The sequence below is a fragment of the Rana temporaria genome, chromosome 2 (assembly GCF_905171775.1).
Source record: "Rana temporaria chromosome 2, aRanTem1.1, whole genome shotgun sequence".
Lineage (NCBI taxonomy): Eukaryota > Metazoa > Chordata > Amphibia > Anura > Ranidae > Rana > Rana temporaria.
In genome coordinates, this window is record NC_053490.1 from 36,899,266 (window position 1) to 36,917,932 (window position 18,667).

General features: G+C 45.3%; 1 protein-coding gene across 2 annotated transcripts in view; it reads right to left on the minus strand.

Moving 5' to 3' along the window:
* CCDC81 (coiled-coil domain containing 81) overlaps positions 1-18,667 on the minus strand; it is a 96,427-nt gene that overhangs the window by 37,863 nt on the left and 39,897 nt on the right. For both annotated transcript variants that reach the window (XM_040340088.1, XM_040340089.1), the window contains exons 6-9: positions 16,808-16,893; positions 13,976-14,121; positions 13,442-13,559; positions 3,102-3,216 (exon numbers count right to left, since the gene is read on the minus strand). In XM_040340088.1, the coding sequence (XP_040196022.1) occupies positions 3,102-3,216; positions 13,442-13,559; positions 13,976-14,121; positions 16,808-16,893 (465 nt within the window). The remainder of the gene's footprint in view (positions 1-3,101; positions 3,217-13,441; positions 13,560-13,975; positions 14,122-16,807; positions 16,894-18,667) is intronic.

An 18,667-nucleotide genomic window follows, 5' to 3' on the forward strand; every position in this document is an offset into this window, starting at 1 on the left:
CATGTTTGGTCGTGTGTACGGGGCCTCAGTATTACATTGTATATCCCTGTATGTTGTGGTCGTTCAGGTGCTTATCTAATAGTTTTTTTAAACTATCAATGCTCCCCGCTGAGACCACCGCCTGTGGAAGGGAATTCCACATCCTTGCCGCTCTTAGGCCTCCTACACACGACCGAGAAACTCGTCGTAAATGAAACATTGTTTTCCTCGACGAGTTCCTTGTCAGGCTTGTGGAGAAACTTGACAAGCTTTCTTTGCGTACACACTGTCAAGACCAAATCTCCTCGTTCTCAAACGCGGTGACGTACAACACATACAATGGCAGGGGAAGTTCGATTCCACTGGCACAACCCTTGGGGCTGCTTTTGCTAATCTCATGTTACTGCGTGTTAAGTAAATGTTTGGTAAGAGACAATTTGCACTTTTTAGTCTGTTACAGCGTGAAAAATGTGCTATCTCCATTACAAACGCTACTTTGACCGAAGGTGCGCTCCCGTCTCATACTTTATTCTGAGCATGAGCGGGTTTCCAAGCATACACACGATCGTGTTTCTCGTTGAAAACCAGCCCGACAAGGAACACGACGAGGAAATTGAGACTCCCGTCGAGGAAAAAGAGAACTTGTTCTCTTTTTTCCTCGTCGAGTTCCTCGACAGTTTTCTCGATGAAAAACATACACATGACCGTTTTCCTCTGCAAAAAAGCTCTGCCACCATGTTTCTTGATGGATTCTGTCGAGGAAAACAGTCGTGTGTACGAGGCCTAACAGTAAATAACCCTCTATGTAGTTTAAGGTTAAACCTCTTTTCTTCTAATTTTAATGAGTTGCCACGTGTCTTGTTACACTCCCTTCCGCAAAAAAGTTTTATCCCTATTGTGGAGTAACCAGTATGGTATTTGAAAATTGAAATCATATTCCCTCTCAAGCGTCTCTTCTCCAGAGAGAATAAGTTTAGTGCTCGCAGCCTTTCCACATAACTAATATCCTCCAGACCTTTTATTAGCTTTGTTGCCCTTCTTTGTACTCGCTCCATTTCCAGTACATCCTCCCCGAGGACTGGTGCCCAGAACTGGATGGCATACTCCAGGTGCGGCCGGACCAGAGTCTTGTAGAGTGGGAGAATTATTGTTAATCCCCCTTTTTTAATGCATGCCAATATTCTGTTTGCTTTCTTAAAGCGGGAGTTCACCCATAAATGCTGTTTTTACCCTTACATTGATGCTCATTTAGTCTAGGGGAATCGGCTAGTTGTTTTAAAATCCGAGCATTACTTACCGTTGTAGAGGGCGATCTTCTCCGCCACTTCCGGGTATGGGTCTTCGGAACTGGGCGTTCCTTCTTGATTGACAGTCTTCCGACAGGCTTCCGACGGTCGCATCCATCGCGTCACGAGTAGCCGAAAGAAGCCGAACGTCGGTGCGGCTCTATACTGCGCCTGCGCACCGACGTTCGGCTACTTTCGGAAAATCGTGACGCGATGGATGCGACCGTCGGAAGCCTTTCGGAAGCCTGTCAATCAAGAAGGAACGCCCAGTCCCGCAGCCCATACCCGGAAGTGGCGGAGAAGATCGCCCTCTACAACGGTAAGTAATGCTCGGATTTTAAAACAACTAGCCGATTCCCCTAGACTAAATGAGCATCCATCTAAGGGTAAAAACAGCATATTACCGGTGAACCTCCGCTTTAACAGCAGCTTGGCATCAAATTAGCAGTATAATGATGAAAGGGAGGTGTGCTTTTAATTGACTCCACACCTGAATGTGATCCGCGATGCTTTGTGGTTTTTAAGCCGAGCGAGCACCCTCATAAGCAATGGAGCAGTAAAGGCTGGAGGTAAGGGTTGATCCACCTGGAGCGGTGGGTGTTTATCTTATATGCATAGTTACATTGGATCAAACTGGATAAATGTAACATGTAAAAAAGATTAAAATATATATGTGCATGAATGCCAAGTAATGTGTATACGTAACTTTCAGGTATTTATTACGTTTCACAGAGATCCCAGTACTCCCCCTGATAATGTCTCCATCTGTTTTTTTTTTTTTTTTTTTCAGAAGGATTTTTGTTCAGGAGTAATCCAGGACCTGATGCCGCGTACACACGATCATTTTTCGGCATGAAAAAAAAATGACGTTTTCAGCATGTAGAAAAAACGTTGTTTTCCAACTTCATCATTAAAACGACGTTGCCCACACACCATCGTTTTTAAAAAATGCTCTAGCAAAGCGCGGTGACGTACAACACATACGACGGCACTATAAAGGGGAAGTTTCATTCGCCTTTGGGCTGCTTTAGCTGATTCCTTGTTAGTAAAAGACGATTCGCGCTTCTCTGTCTGTTACAGCGTGATGAACGTGCTTACTCCATTATGAATGATAGTTTTACCAAAACGAGCGCTCCCGTCTCATAACTTGCTTCTGAGCATGCGCGGGTTTTTAATGTCGTTTTAGCCCACACACTTTTTTTTACAACCTGAAAAACGACATCGTTTAAAACAACGTTAAAAAATGCAGCATGTTCGAAAAAAAAAAAAATGTTTTTCAGAACCTGAAAAATTATGTGAAGCCCACACACGATCATTTTAAATGACATTTTTTAAAAACAACGTTTTTCATGCTGAAAAATGATCGTGTGTACGCGGCATAAGACCTGGACAGGGAGGCTGGCCTAAAGGGGACATATTCATTTAAATCCTGGTGCCTGCGTAGTACATGGCTTGCAACAAGTTTCTAATGTTGGTAAACGGTTCTTTAGAGAGCTATGTGTGTATGTGTGTGCATGATCTGTCCACTTTCAACTTAAAACGATATTCATTGCGGTCCATAGAGTCAAATTCATATGAATTCAAAGAGGAGGGGCAGGAAGTCAGAAAGAGGACGCTACTAGTTTATCTGTGAAAAAAAAAACGACTCTCGAAAATTTGGTGTAACTTGTCCCATCACTAATTCCCCACAACAGTGAATATCTGGTGGCATTTGCAGATACTCATAGGCATGCGTTTGCAGTACTAATTGGAAATGTAAGACTGAAGATAAGGTGGTTACCACTAAGATAAGACGTTAGCGTGTTAGCAGGTTCCATGTATTCTAAAGAACAGTACCTGCCCTGCACGACAGTGATCCAGGCAGGCAGGAGAAATTGTTGTCCTTAGGATATTCATCTGGCTCACTTCAGGATCAGGTCTTGAGAAGTTCATAGAAAGTGAAGATCCTAATCTGCAAAACAAAGAAACCAGAGTGTAGTTAAATTCCTCTGCTTCCTACTAAAAGGCTAAGTTCACTTTTTTTTTTCTAAATTTCAGCTCCTCTATGTACCAATATAGCATTATTGTACTTATTTTGCAAAAATAAAACAGCTTTCCAGTAATTCTACACCTGCTTTCCTAGCTCTCTTCATAGCTGTTTAAACACACTGCTTGATTACTTCTGCCTTACTTCCTGGTCAGACTTTACGTCATGACACAGGAAGGAGTTGAACTCATTAGCACACACCCTGTATTCCGTCAGAATAGGTGACCCGTCCAATCTTGTAACAGAAGTGATGTTCCGCCGTGGCCAGCTTGGTACACCCTGCACTCAGCCGCGGTAAGCCTACGGTCTGAAGTCGCCAAGCGGACATCTATTTACACACATACAGAAGTCTCGCATTTCACACTTATTTTTACCAGTAAACTGAGCTTATATTGTGAAATACAGGGCCAGATTCTCAGCAGAGTTACGACGGTGTATCTCAGGAAACACCGTCGTATCTCTGTTTTTGGCCCCGCGTATCTATGCGAGTGATTCCTAGAATCATTTTCGCATAGATACGGCCAAGATCCGACAGGTGTAAGTGACTTACACTGTCGGATCTTAAATGTAATTCACCGCCGGCCGCTAGGTGGCGTTTACGTTCAGGTCTCATTTGTTTATGCAAATGTGCCTGATACGCCGATTCCCGAACAAATTTGCGTTGCGTAGCCGTCGCTTACGTCGTTTGCGTAAGGTTACCCCTGCTATATGAGGGGTAACCTTACGCCAGTCCGCCGTATGCCATGTTAAGTATGGCGTCGGGTCCGCGTCGTCTTTTCCCGTCGGGTACGTCGTTTTCCTAAGTCGTTCTTGAATACGACTTTACGTCAATGACACACACGTCGGCGTCATTGACGTTTTCCGTCGAGAACTGGAGCATGCGCACTGGGCTATTTTAAGCCCGGCGCATGCGCAGTTTGATCGGCATGGGGGCGAGCTTAATTTGAATACAAGCCGCCCCCTTTGAATTACGCAGGGATACGCCGGGCCAATTACACTACGCCGCCGCAAATTACGGAGCAAGTGTTTGAGGAATACGGCACTTGCTCCTGTAAGTTGTGGCGGCGTAGTGTAAATGGCTTACGTGACGCCGCCGCAGGATCTACAAGAATCTGGCCCACAGTATTTAGAAGTCTGTGACATTGTTTTGAAGTTGAATATTAAAAGCAGCGGCCGTCTGTCAGATTAGCAAAGGTGTAAGATCACCAGGCTTGCTGCTGCTTTTTAAAATTCAACATCAAAACAGTATAACAGAGTTCCAAATTCTGTATTTCACTATATAAGCTCAGTTTACTGGTTAAAAGAAGTGTGAAATGCAAGACTTCAGTGGGTGTAAACAGATATCCGCTTGGCAACTTCAGACCGTAGGCTGAGTGCGGGGTGTACCAAGATGGCCGTGTCGGAACGTCACTTCCGTTACAAGAATTGACGTGTCGCCTAATCTGACAGAACACCTGCATCATCTAAAGTCCACCACATAAAACATGCACTGCTCAGGCCAACGAGGTGCAATATCCCTCCAGGCGCTCGCCCCAAGTCACCACTGTAAATGGATTGTGTAGAAGAAAGAAAGTGGCCGCACACTGGAAGGAGAAGTTTGCATGACAGGAATCTTTATTGTCGCATTCCAGACAGATGATACAGGAGCAAAGTTAACGTTTCACATGTATATACCGTGCTTGTTCACAACGCACAAGCACGGTATATCCGTGTGAAAAGTTAAGTTTGGTTCTGAATCATCTGTCTGGAATGCGACAATAAAGATTCCTGTGAAGCAAACTTCTCCTTCCACTTTCTTTCTTCTACACAACCAGCATCATCCACCCTCGGTATGTGTGTAAAAAGATGTCCGCTTAGTGACTTCAGACTGTAGGCTTACTGTGGCTGAGTGCAGGGTGTACCAAGCTGGCCACGGTGGAACATCACTTCTGTCACAAGATTTGACGGGTCACCTATTCTGACGGAACACAGGGGCCCAGATTCAGGTAGATCGGAGCAATATTTGCGTGAGCAAAGAGCAAAGATTTTTCTCTGCGCCCACGCAAATATTTCGATTTGCCCGCGATTCACGGAGCAGTAGCTCCGTAAATTGCGCGGGCGCTATGCTAATTAGCCCTGCGTAAGGGCGCCTAATGTAAATGATCCCGCCGGGGGCGGGAATCATTCAAATTAGGCACGCTCCCGCGCCGAGCGAACAGCGCATGCTCCGTCGGGAAACTTTTCCGACGTGCATTGCGGCAAATGACGTCGCAAGGACGTCATTTGCTTCTAAGTGAACGTGAATGGCGTCCAGCGCCATTCACGAATCACTTACGTAAACGACGTGAAATTTAAATTTCACGAGCGGGAAGCGCAGCTATACTTTAGCATTGGTTGCCCCTGCTATTAGCAGGAGCAACCTTGCGCTAAAGTTGCCGTACGGAAACTCCGTACCTTGCGTGCGCAGGGCCCGCGCAACTTTTGTGAATCGGTGGTAGTATGCAATTTGCATACTATACGCCGATCACAATGGCCGCGCCCCCTAGCGGCCAACGCAAGAATACAGCCTAGGATATGAAGGCATAAGGAGGCTTATGTCTGTCATATCCTAGGCTGCAGTCGGTGTAACGAGGTTCCTGAATCAGGAGCACTCGTTACACCGGAGCAAGTAAGCACTTGCGCCGCGCAACCTATGGTTGCGCGGGCGCAAGTGCTTCTTGAATCTGGGCCAGGGTGTGTGCTAATGAGTTCAGCTGCTCAACTCCTTCCTGTGTGATTACCTAAAGTCTGACCAGGAAGTAAGGCAGAACTAATTGAGCAGTGTGTTTACACAGCTATGAAGAGAGTTAGGTAAGCAGGTGTAGAATTAAATAAGTAAAGGATTCCCCCCCCCCCAATCATACTTACCTAGGTGGATGCAACATCGGTCCATTGCTATATCTGTCCCCTGGCACCTCTACACTGAGAACCGAGTGATCGAACATCACGATCACTCGGTTTTAAGACCTCTGTGAGCAGAGAGCTGTAGACTGTCAGTCACAGCTCTCTGCTCTCCCCCTCCCATACTCACTGAAGCACTGAGCTGTGGAGGGGGCAGAGCGGCCGTTTCAGTCTCTCAGGGCTCGCCGAGAGGCTGAGCCGGGTGTCAGTCCAGATACTTGGAGGATCCAGACTCTGTGGTCAGGATGATGCAGTGCATGGACTGACATTGGTTGACGTCAGCAAAGAGCGGACTCTAGCCCGCTCTCTGCTGAAAAGGGGTCACAGGAGTGCAAAACGAATGATCCATAGAAGTACAGCCAAACAAACTTTGGCTGGACTTTTCCTTTAATGGAAGGCGGTTTTATTTGTGAAAAATAAGTACATTAATGCTATATTGCTACATAGGGGAGCTGGAATTTAGAAAAAAAAAGGTGAACTTAGCCTTTAAGATCTTTAAGCACTTTACAGTCTCGGCTGCTTCTGAAATATGATTATTTTTTTTACAGGATTTATATAGCGCCAACAATTTGTGCAGCAATTTGCAAACTAGAGGAAACGAGACAGTACAGTTACAATACAATTCAAGACAAGAGTCAGTAAGCATATGCCATACTTCCAGGATCCCTATGGAAGCAGAGAAATACTGTACTAGTCTCCTTTATCACAGTGATCACCGCTATCTTCCAAGTCCTCTCTCAAAAAGCTGCCCTGTGTCATAGTGAACAAAGGAGGTTGTTCGTTTGGCATGCGTGCCATTCACAGAACGCCCTGCATTTCGTAAAATATGCAAATCATTCTCTGATTGGACTAGTCATCACCCCACCTTTCCACCTCATCCAATCAGAGAACACCATGCATTCAGTGGGGAAAAAATGCAAGGCATTCTGCGAATGGCACCTGTATCAAGTGAGTGGCTCTGTGGTATGGTTACTATGCAGCAGGGCAGCCTCTCAGCACAGGACCCCGCAAGACTGTGACAATCACTGTAGTAGCAGGAAATACAGTACTACGATTGTTGTTTCTTTTGTAGTATATTTAAAAAACTCCTTGTGACACTGTCGAAAACTCCTGAGGAAGCTCACTGAGCGAAACATGTAGAGTGAGAAGTGGTTGCAAGTGATATACAAATGATATGCTTTTTGAACATTTATTGTTGTTTTTAAAGAAATATAGCCAGATTCAGAAAGACTTACGCCGAGGTATCAGTAGATACGCCGTCGTAAGTCCGAATGTGCGCCGTCGTATCTATGCGCTCATTCTTAAAATGAGATACGCCTGAATTTTGCCAAGATACGACAGACGTAAGTCTCCTACGCCGTCGTATCTTGGGTGCATATTTACACTGGCCGCAAGGGGCGCTTCCGTTGATTTACGAGTTGAATATGTAAATGAGCTAGATACGCTGATTCACGAACGTACTTGCGCCCGTCGCTGTAATCTATGTCATTTACGCAAGGTGTTTTTCCAGCGTAAAGTTAAACCACCAAACAGCTGGTCTAAGTCGTTTAGGGTATGGACGTCGGAAGTGCCGTCGGATTTTACGTTGTTTCCGTAAGTCGTACGTGAATGGGGCTGGGCGTAAGTGAGGTTTCACGTCGTACGCATTGAGACGTCATATCGTAGGGAGTATATGCAACGTGATTCTGAGCATGCGCGCGCATGCGCCATTCGTTCGGCCATGCATTCACATGGGGTCACGATTCATTTCAATACAACACGCCCACTACCAGCCTACTTTGAATTACGCGGGTTTACGCCGGCCCATTTACACTACGCCACCGTAACTTAGGGAGCTATTGCTTTGTGAATACTGTACTTGCCTCTCTATGTTACGTCGGCGTAGCGCATATGAGATGCGCTACGCCCGCTTAAACATACGCCACGCTACGTGAATCTGGCTAATAATGTTTATCAATAAAATTTATACTTTGAAAAAAAAGTTTTGTTTTATACTAATTTTGTACCTTTAAAAGGAACACTAAAGTTAAAAAAAAAATTGGGAAAAATAACAAACATGTTATACTTCCCTCCACTGTGCAGCTCGTTTTGCACAGAGTGTCCCCGATCCTCGTCTTCTGGGGTCCCTCGGCGGCTGTCTCGGCTCCCCCTCGCAAGAGCTTTCTACCTTCATGCGAGTGAGCTCGCATGGTGGAAAGCTTTTGCGGGCGCGCTCCCGTGATACAGCGGCGGGCATAGCCACCGACTGTATCACTCGGCCCTGCCCCCCGGTGCGCCGCATCATCGGATGTGATTGACAGCAGCACCAGCCAATGGCTGCGCTGCTATCAATCCGTCCAGCCTAGCCAATCAACGGCCAGGCTGGGAACCGAAGAGGATCACGGGGACGCGCGTGGGACTTTCGAGGGGGTGAGGTAAGTAAAACGGGGGTTCAAGGGGCAGTACCGTCGGATGTTTTTTCACCTTAATGCATAGGATGCATTAAGGTGAAAAAACATTTTCCTTTACAAGTCCCACCTGTTCCTTCACAATTGAATTTGTTCATATATGGGATGTGGTACCCAATAATGATCTCCTGCTGCCCAGTTCTATAAAATATACAGTACTATGGGGATTATCTACTTTCATGGGGATCCCACAGGTATGGAATAAGCTGGAGGAAAAAACAATACATGGACCTTAGCTTTGAGTAATAACACTCAGCATTCTTCAGAGCAGGGGTCTTCAAACTTTTTAAACAAAGGGCCAGTTTATTGTCCTTCAGACATTAGGAAGGCTGGAATTGTGGCCAGCAGGGGCAATTTTTTTTGGCATCAGTTAGAATAAATATGGCCTCAGTATGGGCGGTCAATAGGAGGGGTAGTCCCCCTATTAGTAGGAGGGATGGTATCCTATCATTGGAATTATGATGCATAATAAACAATATCCCAGAGGCTGCAGTCTGTTGTGTGGCCTTGGAAGACCCGGTTTCCATTTCACCAAATAAGAAAACCCTGACGGTACTAGTTACCCCCCTTCCTCCTCCGCTTGCCAACTCTGTATATACTTTTCAACATCTCACTGACAACTGATACTTTTGAATAAAACTCAGATAATCCTCTGAATCATTTAAAACCATTAAGAGAACATTTTGTCAGCAGGAATTAATAGTTTATAAATCATTCAAGAATACGGAATAGAGAGCTGTTCTGGGAAATATGAACTGCTCTTGTGGTTGTGGTGTAGGCTGGTAAAAATACATTCATTGCAGCCTTCACAACTTAGACATGTAAGAAACTGAGGCCTCTCTTTTTAATAAAGTGTTCGTAACAGTTATTACTCTAGACAAAAAAATCGGTTTTTATTTTTTATTTTGGAGGAGGGGGTTATGACGTCTGTCAGGTTTTTTTTTATGCTGTTTTATAGAGTTAGGACTGTAGTACATTGGGATGCCTTGACATAGCATATATTTGCAAATGTGTGCTAACTAAACCCCTTGGTTTTAACTTGAACTCTGAGGCCCCATACTCACGAGCAAACATGTCTGCTGAAACTGGCCCGCAGGCCAGTTTCAGCAGACATGTTTGGTCGTGTGTGGGCGCAAGCGGGCCGAATTCCAGCAAACATTTGCCCGCCGGGCCTTTTCCCAGCAGACAAATATTCCTGGACTTGTTTTAAAACAGTCCGCTGGAATTCTGCCCGCTCGGACATGTACGGTCGTCAGTACAGACCTACCGTACATGTCCAGGCGCCCGCCGTCCCTCGCATGCGTCGAATGACTTCGACGCATGCGTGGAAGCATTTTAAAGGCGGGCCGCCCACGTCGCCGCGTCATTGTCGCGGCGACACCGCGTCATCGACGCGGCGACACCGCGGACACGCCCCGCGTATTGTTTACGCGCGGACTTCTGTACGATGGTGTGTACAACCATCGTACAGAAGCCCTCTGGCAGACATGTATGGTGGAAACGGTCCGACGGACCGCTTTCACCATACATGTTTGGTCGTGAGTACCCGGCCTTAGACAGGACCAGGGGTGGACTGACAACTCATGGGGCCCCCGGGCAATAGAAGATTATGGGGCCCCCGTGCTTACAGATGGCCACCACGCCAGGAGGCAGTGCAGAGGCGGGGCAGCTAAAATTTCAGGATTTTCACATCAAAAGCATGTCGGTTTCAGACATATCAGGGACAGATGTAAAAAAAACAGATTTTTACATACTGTCCCTGGTTTTATTGAGCCTGGCAACCCTGATGGGGCCCCCGAGAGCCCCAATGGTCAGTCCGCCCCTGGACAGGACTATTGGGGTTTGTGGCAGGCTGGCTGGTAAATGAGCTGGGAATTTCTGTTTGTTGTTTTTGACATGTGTCACTCTCAGGCCCGTCGCAACAAGACAGGCAAAACAAGCAATTGCTTGGGGCCACGAGCTGGCCAGGGGCCCCAGTGTTCAGCGGCTTGAAGAGGCAGAGCAGGAAGGATTTTTAGCAGAAGCACTTGTCTTTAAGTAATGGGGATACTGTGGATACACACGAATTACGCAAAACTTCAGCTTCGTCCTTGCCGCGCCGCCACGTCCTATAAGCTGCAGCCTTTCTCCTGCAGTCCACACGGTACAGGAGATTCAGTTTGTTGTTCCTGGCTGGACTGACAGGAATTGCACACACTGAGTTCTCTGTGCTCACTTCCCTTCAGTCCAGCCGGCCAGGAACAACAAACTGAATCTCCTGCCGGCTGCCGCGCGGTACACGATAGGGAGGGGGGTTAAAAAGAACACGGGGGGGGGGGGGAGGCAGTCATCAAGACCCATTTAGTAGTAAAAATATGGTAGCTGACCATAATAACCCTACCTGGATATTATGTTACATCATAAACAAAACAATCAATTACCATAGCTTTTTTTCCATTTTCTTTCTTTACCATCCCATTTCCATCTTATTGCTTCTTTTTTGAATCAGGTAATATTTATTAAAGCTTTTTGCAAAAATTTACAAAGCAGAGAAAAGACTCTACAGTAGACTTTACTGTAGAGTCTTTTCTCTGCTTTGTAAATTTTAGCAAAAAGCTTTAATAAATATTACCTGATAAATATTATCTATTACCTGATTCAAAAAAGAAGCAATAAGACCCCTTTTCATGCTGGAGCGTATTGCAAGCGCTATAGCATTAAAAATAGTGCCTGCAAACCACCCTTAAGAAGCTGCAGGGGGGGGGCAGGGATGTATCTTGGCCTAGGCCGACAAGGCCTAGGCCTAGGGCGGCACTTTGCGGGGGGCGGCGCGGGCACCAAAGCCGCCCCCCGCACGAAAAAAAAAGACCCCCGATCAGTCCTTTTATTTAATCGGCTCCCGCGGCCGCCTTCCGGCTCCCTCATAAATTTAGCCCCTGGTGCGGCGGCCTGTAGCATGGCACTTGCGCTAGCAACATACATGGGGCATACTTGGCCAGGGGGAGGGAGCGACTGACGCCCGCATTAAACAGCCAGTGATTGGCCAGACCGGATGCATGCGATACCAGAGGCGGAGGCTCCGTGACCGGAAGTGACGTTAGTCCGTCCCCCTCGTCCGTCTGGATGCTTTTTTCACCGCCTGGTTTTTATCTATGCATGTAAGCGCATATGTTTTATTAAAATTGTTTTTCACACTGACGTACTTCACTATGGGCTCTTTTTCTGTTCTGGATTGATATACCAAACCGCACTAGATTCGAAGCCTCCATTTTGTTAAAGCCTGCAGATAGAGCCTGGTAATCCCCAAACAGAAGCCACCATTCGCCAGAGAAGCTGCCATTCAGCCATCCAAGCTTGATTTTTTCATCTTTCAGGTAGGCGCTCTGTGAGCTTGATTGTTGAGAAGATCTACGCTTTTATCTTTCACAAATGGACTAAATACATCCACCATATGGACTTTATCATTGATATACTGCATTGCTTATGATCATATTATATGCATTCAATTTGTTTCAGCAGCTGCCACTTTGTATTTTGATTATATTGACACAGGACACTTAGGCCCCGTACTCACGACCAAACATGTCTGCTGAAACTGGTCCGCAGACCAGTTTCAGCAGACATGTTTGGCCGTGTGTAGGCCCGAGCGGACCATTTTCGGGCGGATCGGACAGGTTTCCAGCGGACAACTGTTTCCTGGACTTGCTTTAAAACAGTCCGCTGGAAACCTGTCCCCCCGACATGTACGGTCGTCTGTACATACCTACCGTACATGTCCGGCCGCCCACCATCCCTCGCATGCGTCGAATGACTTCGACGCATGCGTGGAAGCATTTTAAAGGCAGGCCGCCCACGTCGCCGCGTCATTGTCGCGGCGACACCGCGGACACGCCCCGCGTATTGTTTACTCTTTTCACATTCACTCTTTTCACAGAGTGACCTGTACATCTATCCATAATAGATGTGCCTGAGATGCGCTCATCCCTCCTTTACCCTATACCACATCCATAGTGATTTGTACACTTAGTCCCCATTCACATCTAGGCGTTTTGTCGCCTGTAGTGCGACGCCGCTGCCGCAAGAGGGATGAAAAGACATTGCCCTCTATGGAGATGGTTCACATCTCCACGCCTGCCGCCTGTCGCTTAGAAACCCGTGCATCCTCAGAATAAAGTATGAGACGGGAGCGCAGCTTCGGTAAAAGTAGCGTTCGTAATAGAGATAGCACATTCGTCACGCTGTAACAGACTGAAAAGCGCGAATCGTCTATCACCAAACTTTTACTTAACACGCAGTAACATGAGATTAGTAAAAGCAGCCCCAAGGGTGGCGCCAGTGAAATCGAACTTCCCCTTTATAGTTCCGTCGTACATGTTGTACGTCACCTTGTTTGAGAACAACGAGATTTTGTCTTGACAGTGTGTATGCAAAGAAAGCTTGACAAGAAACTTGTCCAGGAGAACAACGTTTCATTTATGACAAGATTCTCGGTCGTGTGTACGATGCCTGAGGACTTAGGCGACCGCCTATTTTCCTAATTAAAGAGCCGCCTCTGTTCCTTTCCCTGTGACACCTGTGCAAGAAATCAGAGGAGGCAGTCATCACAAGAACAGGAAGTCACAGATAGCAAAAAATAAATAAATTTTTTAATAAATTAAAACCCTTCCACGCTGTACAGAGGCTCTAAGCCTTCCCAACGCTTTACAAAATTGGCTACTTGCCCTTTATATAAATAAATTAAAAAATAAATAAATAGAATGATCAGCCAAATCCTTGAAACAGCGGATTGGGTGGGTTGACCTCACCTTTCAGGAGCAGTTTTTGGTTTTGTTATTTTCTCCAGATCTTCATTCAAGCTGATCCCGATGACTTTGGCAGGCACAATAGATTGTCTATTCAGCAGACGCTTTGTTGGTGTGTTCTCTGCAGAAGGGAGTATAAGCTTATGAAATGCATTGCTCATCAATCGCAGACATAGATGCATAGCATAGGATATCAGTAATTTATATGGAATACACCGATCAGCCATAACATTCTGATGACCCATGAAATGAAGGGGTGAGTTTGGTGATGAAGGGTTGGAGGGAAGAAGGAGGAAGGACATGACCATTTCACATTTGCGCCACCCAGGGGACGCCTTCTCGGGAGTTCTATGTAGGACCCCAATATGTGGCCAGTTCACGTTTTTTGAAGAAGGCGTTTGATATTGATTTTTTATTCAAACCAGCAGTGCCATGTTTTCCTGAACAGTTCACTATGGTTCTCATAAGAAAGTGTTAAATCCTCCATGTCTCTTATTTAACTTACCTTGGCTGAATATTCCATTTCTTATGCCTTACCTCTTCTGCTTGTGATTGGCTCTTCTCCCATTTGCACATTTTCTATTGGCTGATCTATCTTAGCTTCCTCCACCTTCTCAAGCTCCAAATTCTCTTCAAGGATTGTATCCATGGCAGGTGATTTGTCTGTGACTTTTTCCTCAATTCTGAACCACAATAATACAAGAAATAAATAGGTGTGTTGTTATTAAAATAAGTAATTTTACACAATTTCATGAGTAAGCAGTGGCGGCAGGTGATCCATTTTTTTGGGGGGGGCGGCAAACAATTCACCCGACACTCCCCCTCATTCAGTCAAAACCCCCCCCCCAGTAAACCAAACACACCCCCCCCCCCCCCCGTCGCTCGCCCGTCCACCCACCACCCCGCACTTAGCCCATCTAGGCTACGGGTTTCCCCGGCATCTCCTCCTCCTCAGCGGATTCTCTCGGCCAATCTGCTATTAAGACCTGCTTCGTGATTGGCCGAGAGCAGAAGCAGGAAGACCATGTTGAATATTAATTTGCTATTGTCACACAACTGGGTGGGCTCAGGGGGGCAGTGCTCTGCCCCCTGAGCCCATCCTGTTGTTTGACAATAGCAAATGAATATTTAATTTTGTGCTCTGCCCTCTGAGCCCACCCTTTTTTGAAGCCAATTAGAGCCTCAGCTCAAAATCAAAAGAAAGAAAACCCCATTGAAATCCATGCATTCGGCGCCCTGCATGTAGATTAGGGTCTGGGCGCATGGAATATGGATAATAGAGTGGCCGCCACTGTGTGTAAGTGGTAACAAATTGTTGCTGAACATTACTTTCCAGACTCAGCGCTGCACATCAAGAAAAAGTAATATTTTGGTGTATTTTAGGAATAAATAAATTAGGTAAATCCTTCTGTATCAATTACCCTTACCGCTATACATTTGCTCCATTCGCCCTTTATTCATGCATTTAGCCGTAGCAACTGCATGAATTAAAGTTGTGTATCTTTGTTTTACAATTCTTTAAAAATGTGGTTGCATGTGTTATATTTGACCTTTGAACAATCTAACTTCATATTGCTGCCAACAGAACAGGCAAACAGCAGGATGTACACTTTACTTGAGTAGGCTTTATGGGACAACTCGCCACCCATCCAGCAGCCCCTCCAAATCCTATACCTGTTCAGGCACATTGTAGATCATCACTGTGGGGGCCGCTAGGAGCCGCAAAGCCTCTTTAAGATAAGTCCTCCTTCTAGGCTGTGCACAGGCACTAAAAAACCCAATGGTTTCTATCAGTGGTGGCCTGTGGTAATTTTATTTGGGGGGGGTCACAAACAGTATGCCACCCCCCCAGTCGGTTTGACTTACCCCATCGCTTCACCAGTGGCTTCCCCTGCTCGGCGGCAGCGGCTTCCATTTCCTATCTCCTCCTCTGTGGCCAATCAAGAGTCTTCTCTTTTCGGGCAATCAGAAACGGGTCTCACACCCGCTTCTGATTGGCTGGATCGAGGATCAGTGTTTCAACAACGAATTTTCATTCGCTGTTGTAACACCTGGGTGGACCCCGAGCGAAATGCTCTGCGTCCGTTCGGAGCCCACCCTATTTTGAAGCCTATTAGAGCCTCAGGTGCTAAAAAAAAAACAAAAAAAAAAAAAACGCTGATGTAATTTGCGTCCTGACTCCTGAAAGGGGCCGGACGCATGAATAGGGAATGACGGCCGTGTATAGAGGGGGTGGTTGGTGGCCGTGGATAGAGGGAGTGGCGTCCAGGTGCCCCTAATTGACAGGCCGCCACTGGTTTCTATCGCAAGGCCTCCACCATTGGGACAGAGTGATCCACAGGTAGGCTTTTAACGTAGGTACATGGCACCAGTGGGTGATTTGGTGGGTGAGTAGAAGAAATTTACATACTTTTGCGGCCGTGTAACGCAACCCATTTACATTACACCGCCGCAAGTTTCCAGTTTTAGTGCCCGATCCACAAAGCACTTACCTGGAAACTTGCGGCGGTGTATCGTAAATACGTCCGGCGCAAGGCGGGCCAATTCAAATGGGCGTGTGCCATTTAAATTAGGCGCGCTCCCACGCCGGACCTACTGCGCATGCTCTGTTTCGCAATTCCCGTCGTGCTTTACGCGCAGTGACGTCATTTTTTCGAACGGCGACGCGCGTAGCGTAATTCCGTATTCCCGGACGGCTTACGCAAACGACGTTCATTTTTAAATTTCGACGCAGGAACGACGGCCATACTTTATACAGCAATACGATTGCTTTGTAAAGTTAGGGCACCCAAAGCGACGACTAACTTTGCGACGGGAAACTAGACTAGCGGCGACGTAGCGAACGTGAAAATCTGTTGTGGATCGCCGTAACTCCTAATTTGCATACCCGACGCTGGTTTACGACGCAAACTCCCCCCAGCGGCGGCCGCGGTACTGCATCCTAAGACCCGACAGTGTAAAACAATTACACCTGTCGGATCTTATGGATATCTATGCGTAACTGATTCTATGAATCAGTCGCATAGATAGAAACAGAGATACGACGGCGTATCAGGAGAAACGCTGTCGTATCTCTTTTGTGAATCTGGCCCTAAGAAACTACATAGATGCAAGGGTGACCTGCCCTGCCACACATAACTGCGCAGGTGCTTTACATGGTCACCCTCTTCACAGGGAATTAGCGGCTCCATTAATATTATAGGAGCCTTCTTCTTTTCACATGGGTATATATTTATGTCCATGTAGTTAGACCTAAAAAAAAATATTATTTGAATGACAACGATATATTAATTAACATAAAAAAAAAAAAAGGCAGCAGTTTCAGGCATTAAATATATTCTTTAAAATATTTTATGTTCCACAAAATACCTAGGGAATAGAAGAGCGCTGCAAGACCAAGGACGCATTGGTTGGTCTTCCCCAGCAGACATCACAGAATCAGCTGTCCCAGGCCTCTGATGGGGAAACAGAACACGATAACCATTATTATCAGAAACCACAGGCTAAGATGATAGGAGCGATAGAAAATCTAAAAGGGAATTTAATTTGAAAGGTTGCCATAGTTTAGCAAAGAAAGATAATATTACACAAACTGATTTCTGTATTGTTAATTGCAGTTTGATTAGCCATTAGTGTTCCTCACGAATATTCGTATTGCGAATATTCGGCTCGAATATGGCATATTCGAGTATTCGCGAATATCTCGAATTTCGCGGCCAATATTCGCTATTCCGAATATTCGTGATATTTAAAAAAAAATTGGCGAAATTTCGCTATTGTGATTTTTTTTTTTTTTTTTTGCGATTTTTTTTTTTTTTTTGGTGATTGGCTCTGATGCAAAAGAAGGGCGGAGAAAGTATTCTCGAATATTCGGAAATAGAATATTCGGAATATTTTATCAAAAAAAAAAATGTTGTGAAATATTCTATTTCCGAATATTCGAGAATACTTTCTCCGCCCTTCTTTTGCATCAGAGCCAATCACCAAAAAAAAAAAAAAAATTCTATATACTCTATATACAGACAGGAAAAAGTATTCATACCCCTCTATATACAGGAAAAGGTATTCATACCCCTCTATACACAGAGACAGGAAAAAGTATTCATACCCCTCTATACACAGAGACAGGAAAAAGTATTCATACCCCTCTATACACAGAGACAGGAAAAAGTATTCATACCCCTCTATACACAGAGACAGGAAAAAGTATTCATACCCCTCTATATACAGACAGGAAAAAGTATTCATACCCCTCTATAGACAGGAAAAAGTATTCATACCCCTCTATACACAGGAAAAAGTATTCATACCCCTCTATACACAGAGACAGGAAAAAGTATTTATACCCCTCTATAGACAGGAAAAAGTATTCATACCCCTCTATACACAGAGACAGGAAAAAGTATTCATACCCCTCTATACACAGAGACAGGAAAAAGTATTCATACCCCTCTATATACAGACAGGAAAAAGTATTCATACCCCTCTATAGACAGGAAAAAGTATTCATACCCCTCTATATACAGACAGGAAAAAGTATTCATACCCCTCTATAGACAGGAAAAAGTATTCATACCCCTCTATACACAGAGACAGGAAAAAGTATTCATACCCCTCTATAGACAGGAAAAAGTATTCATACCCCTCTATACACAGAGACAGGAAAAAGTATTCATACCCCTCTATAGACAGGAAAAGGTATTCATACCCCTCTATACACAGAGACAGGAAAAAGTATTCATACCCCTCTATATACAGACAGGAAAAAGTATTCATACCCCTCTATAGACAGGAAAAAGTATTCATACCCCTCTATACACAGAGACAGGAAAAAGTATTTATACCCCTCTATAGACAGAGACAGGAAAAAGTATTCATACCCCTCTATAGACAGAGGCAGGAAAAAGTATTCATACCCCTCTATAGACAGAGGCAGGAAAAAGTATTCATACCCCTCTATATACAGACAGGAAAAAGTATTCATACCCCCTCTATATACAGACAGGAAAAAGTATTCATACCCCTCTATACACAGAGACAGGAAAAAGTATTCATACCCCTCTATACACAGACAGGAAAAAGTATTCATACCCCTCTATATACAGACAGGAAAAAGTATTCATACCCCTCTATACACAGAGACAGGAAAAGGTATTTATACCCCTCTATAGACAGAGGCAGGAAAAAGTATTCATACCCCTCTATATACAGACAGGAAAAAGTATTAAT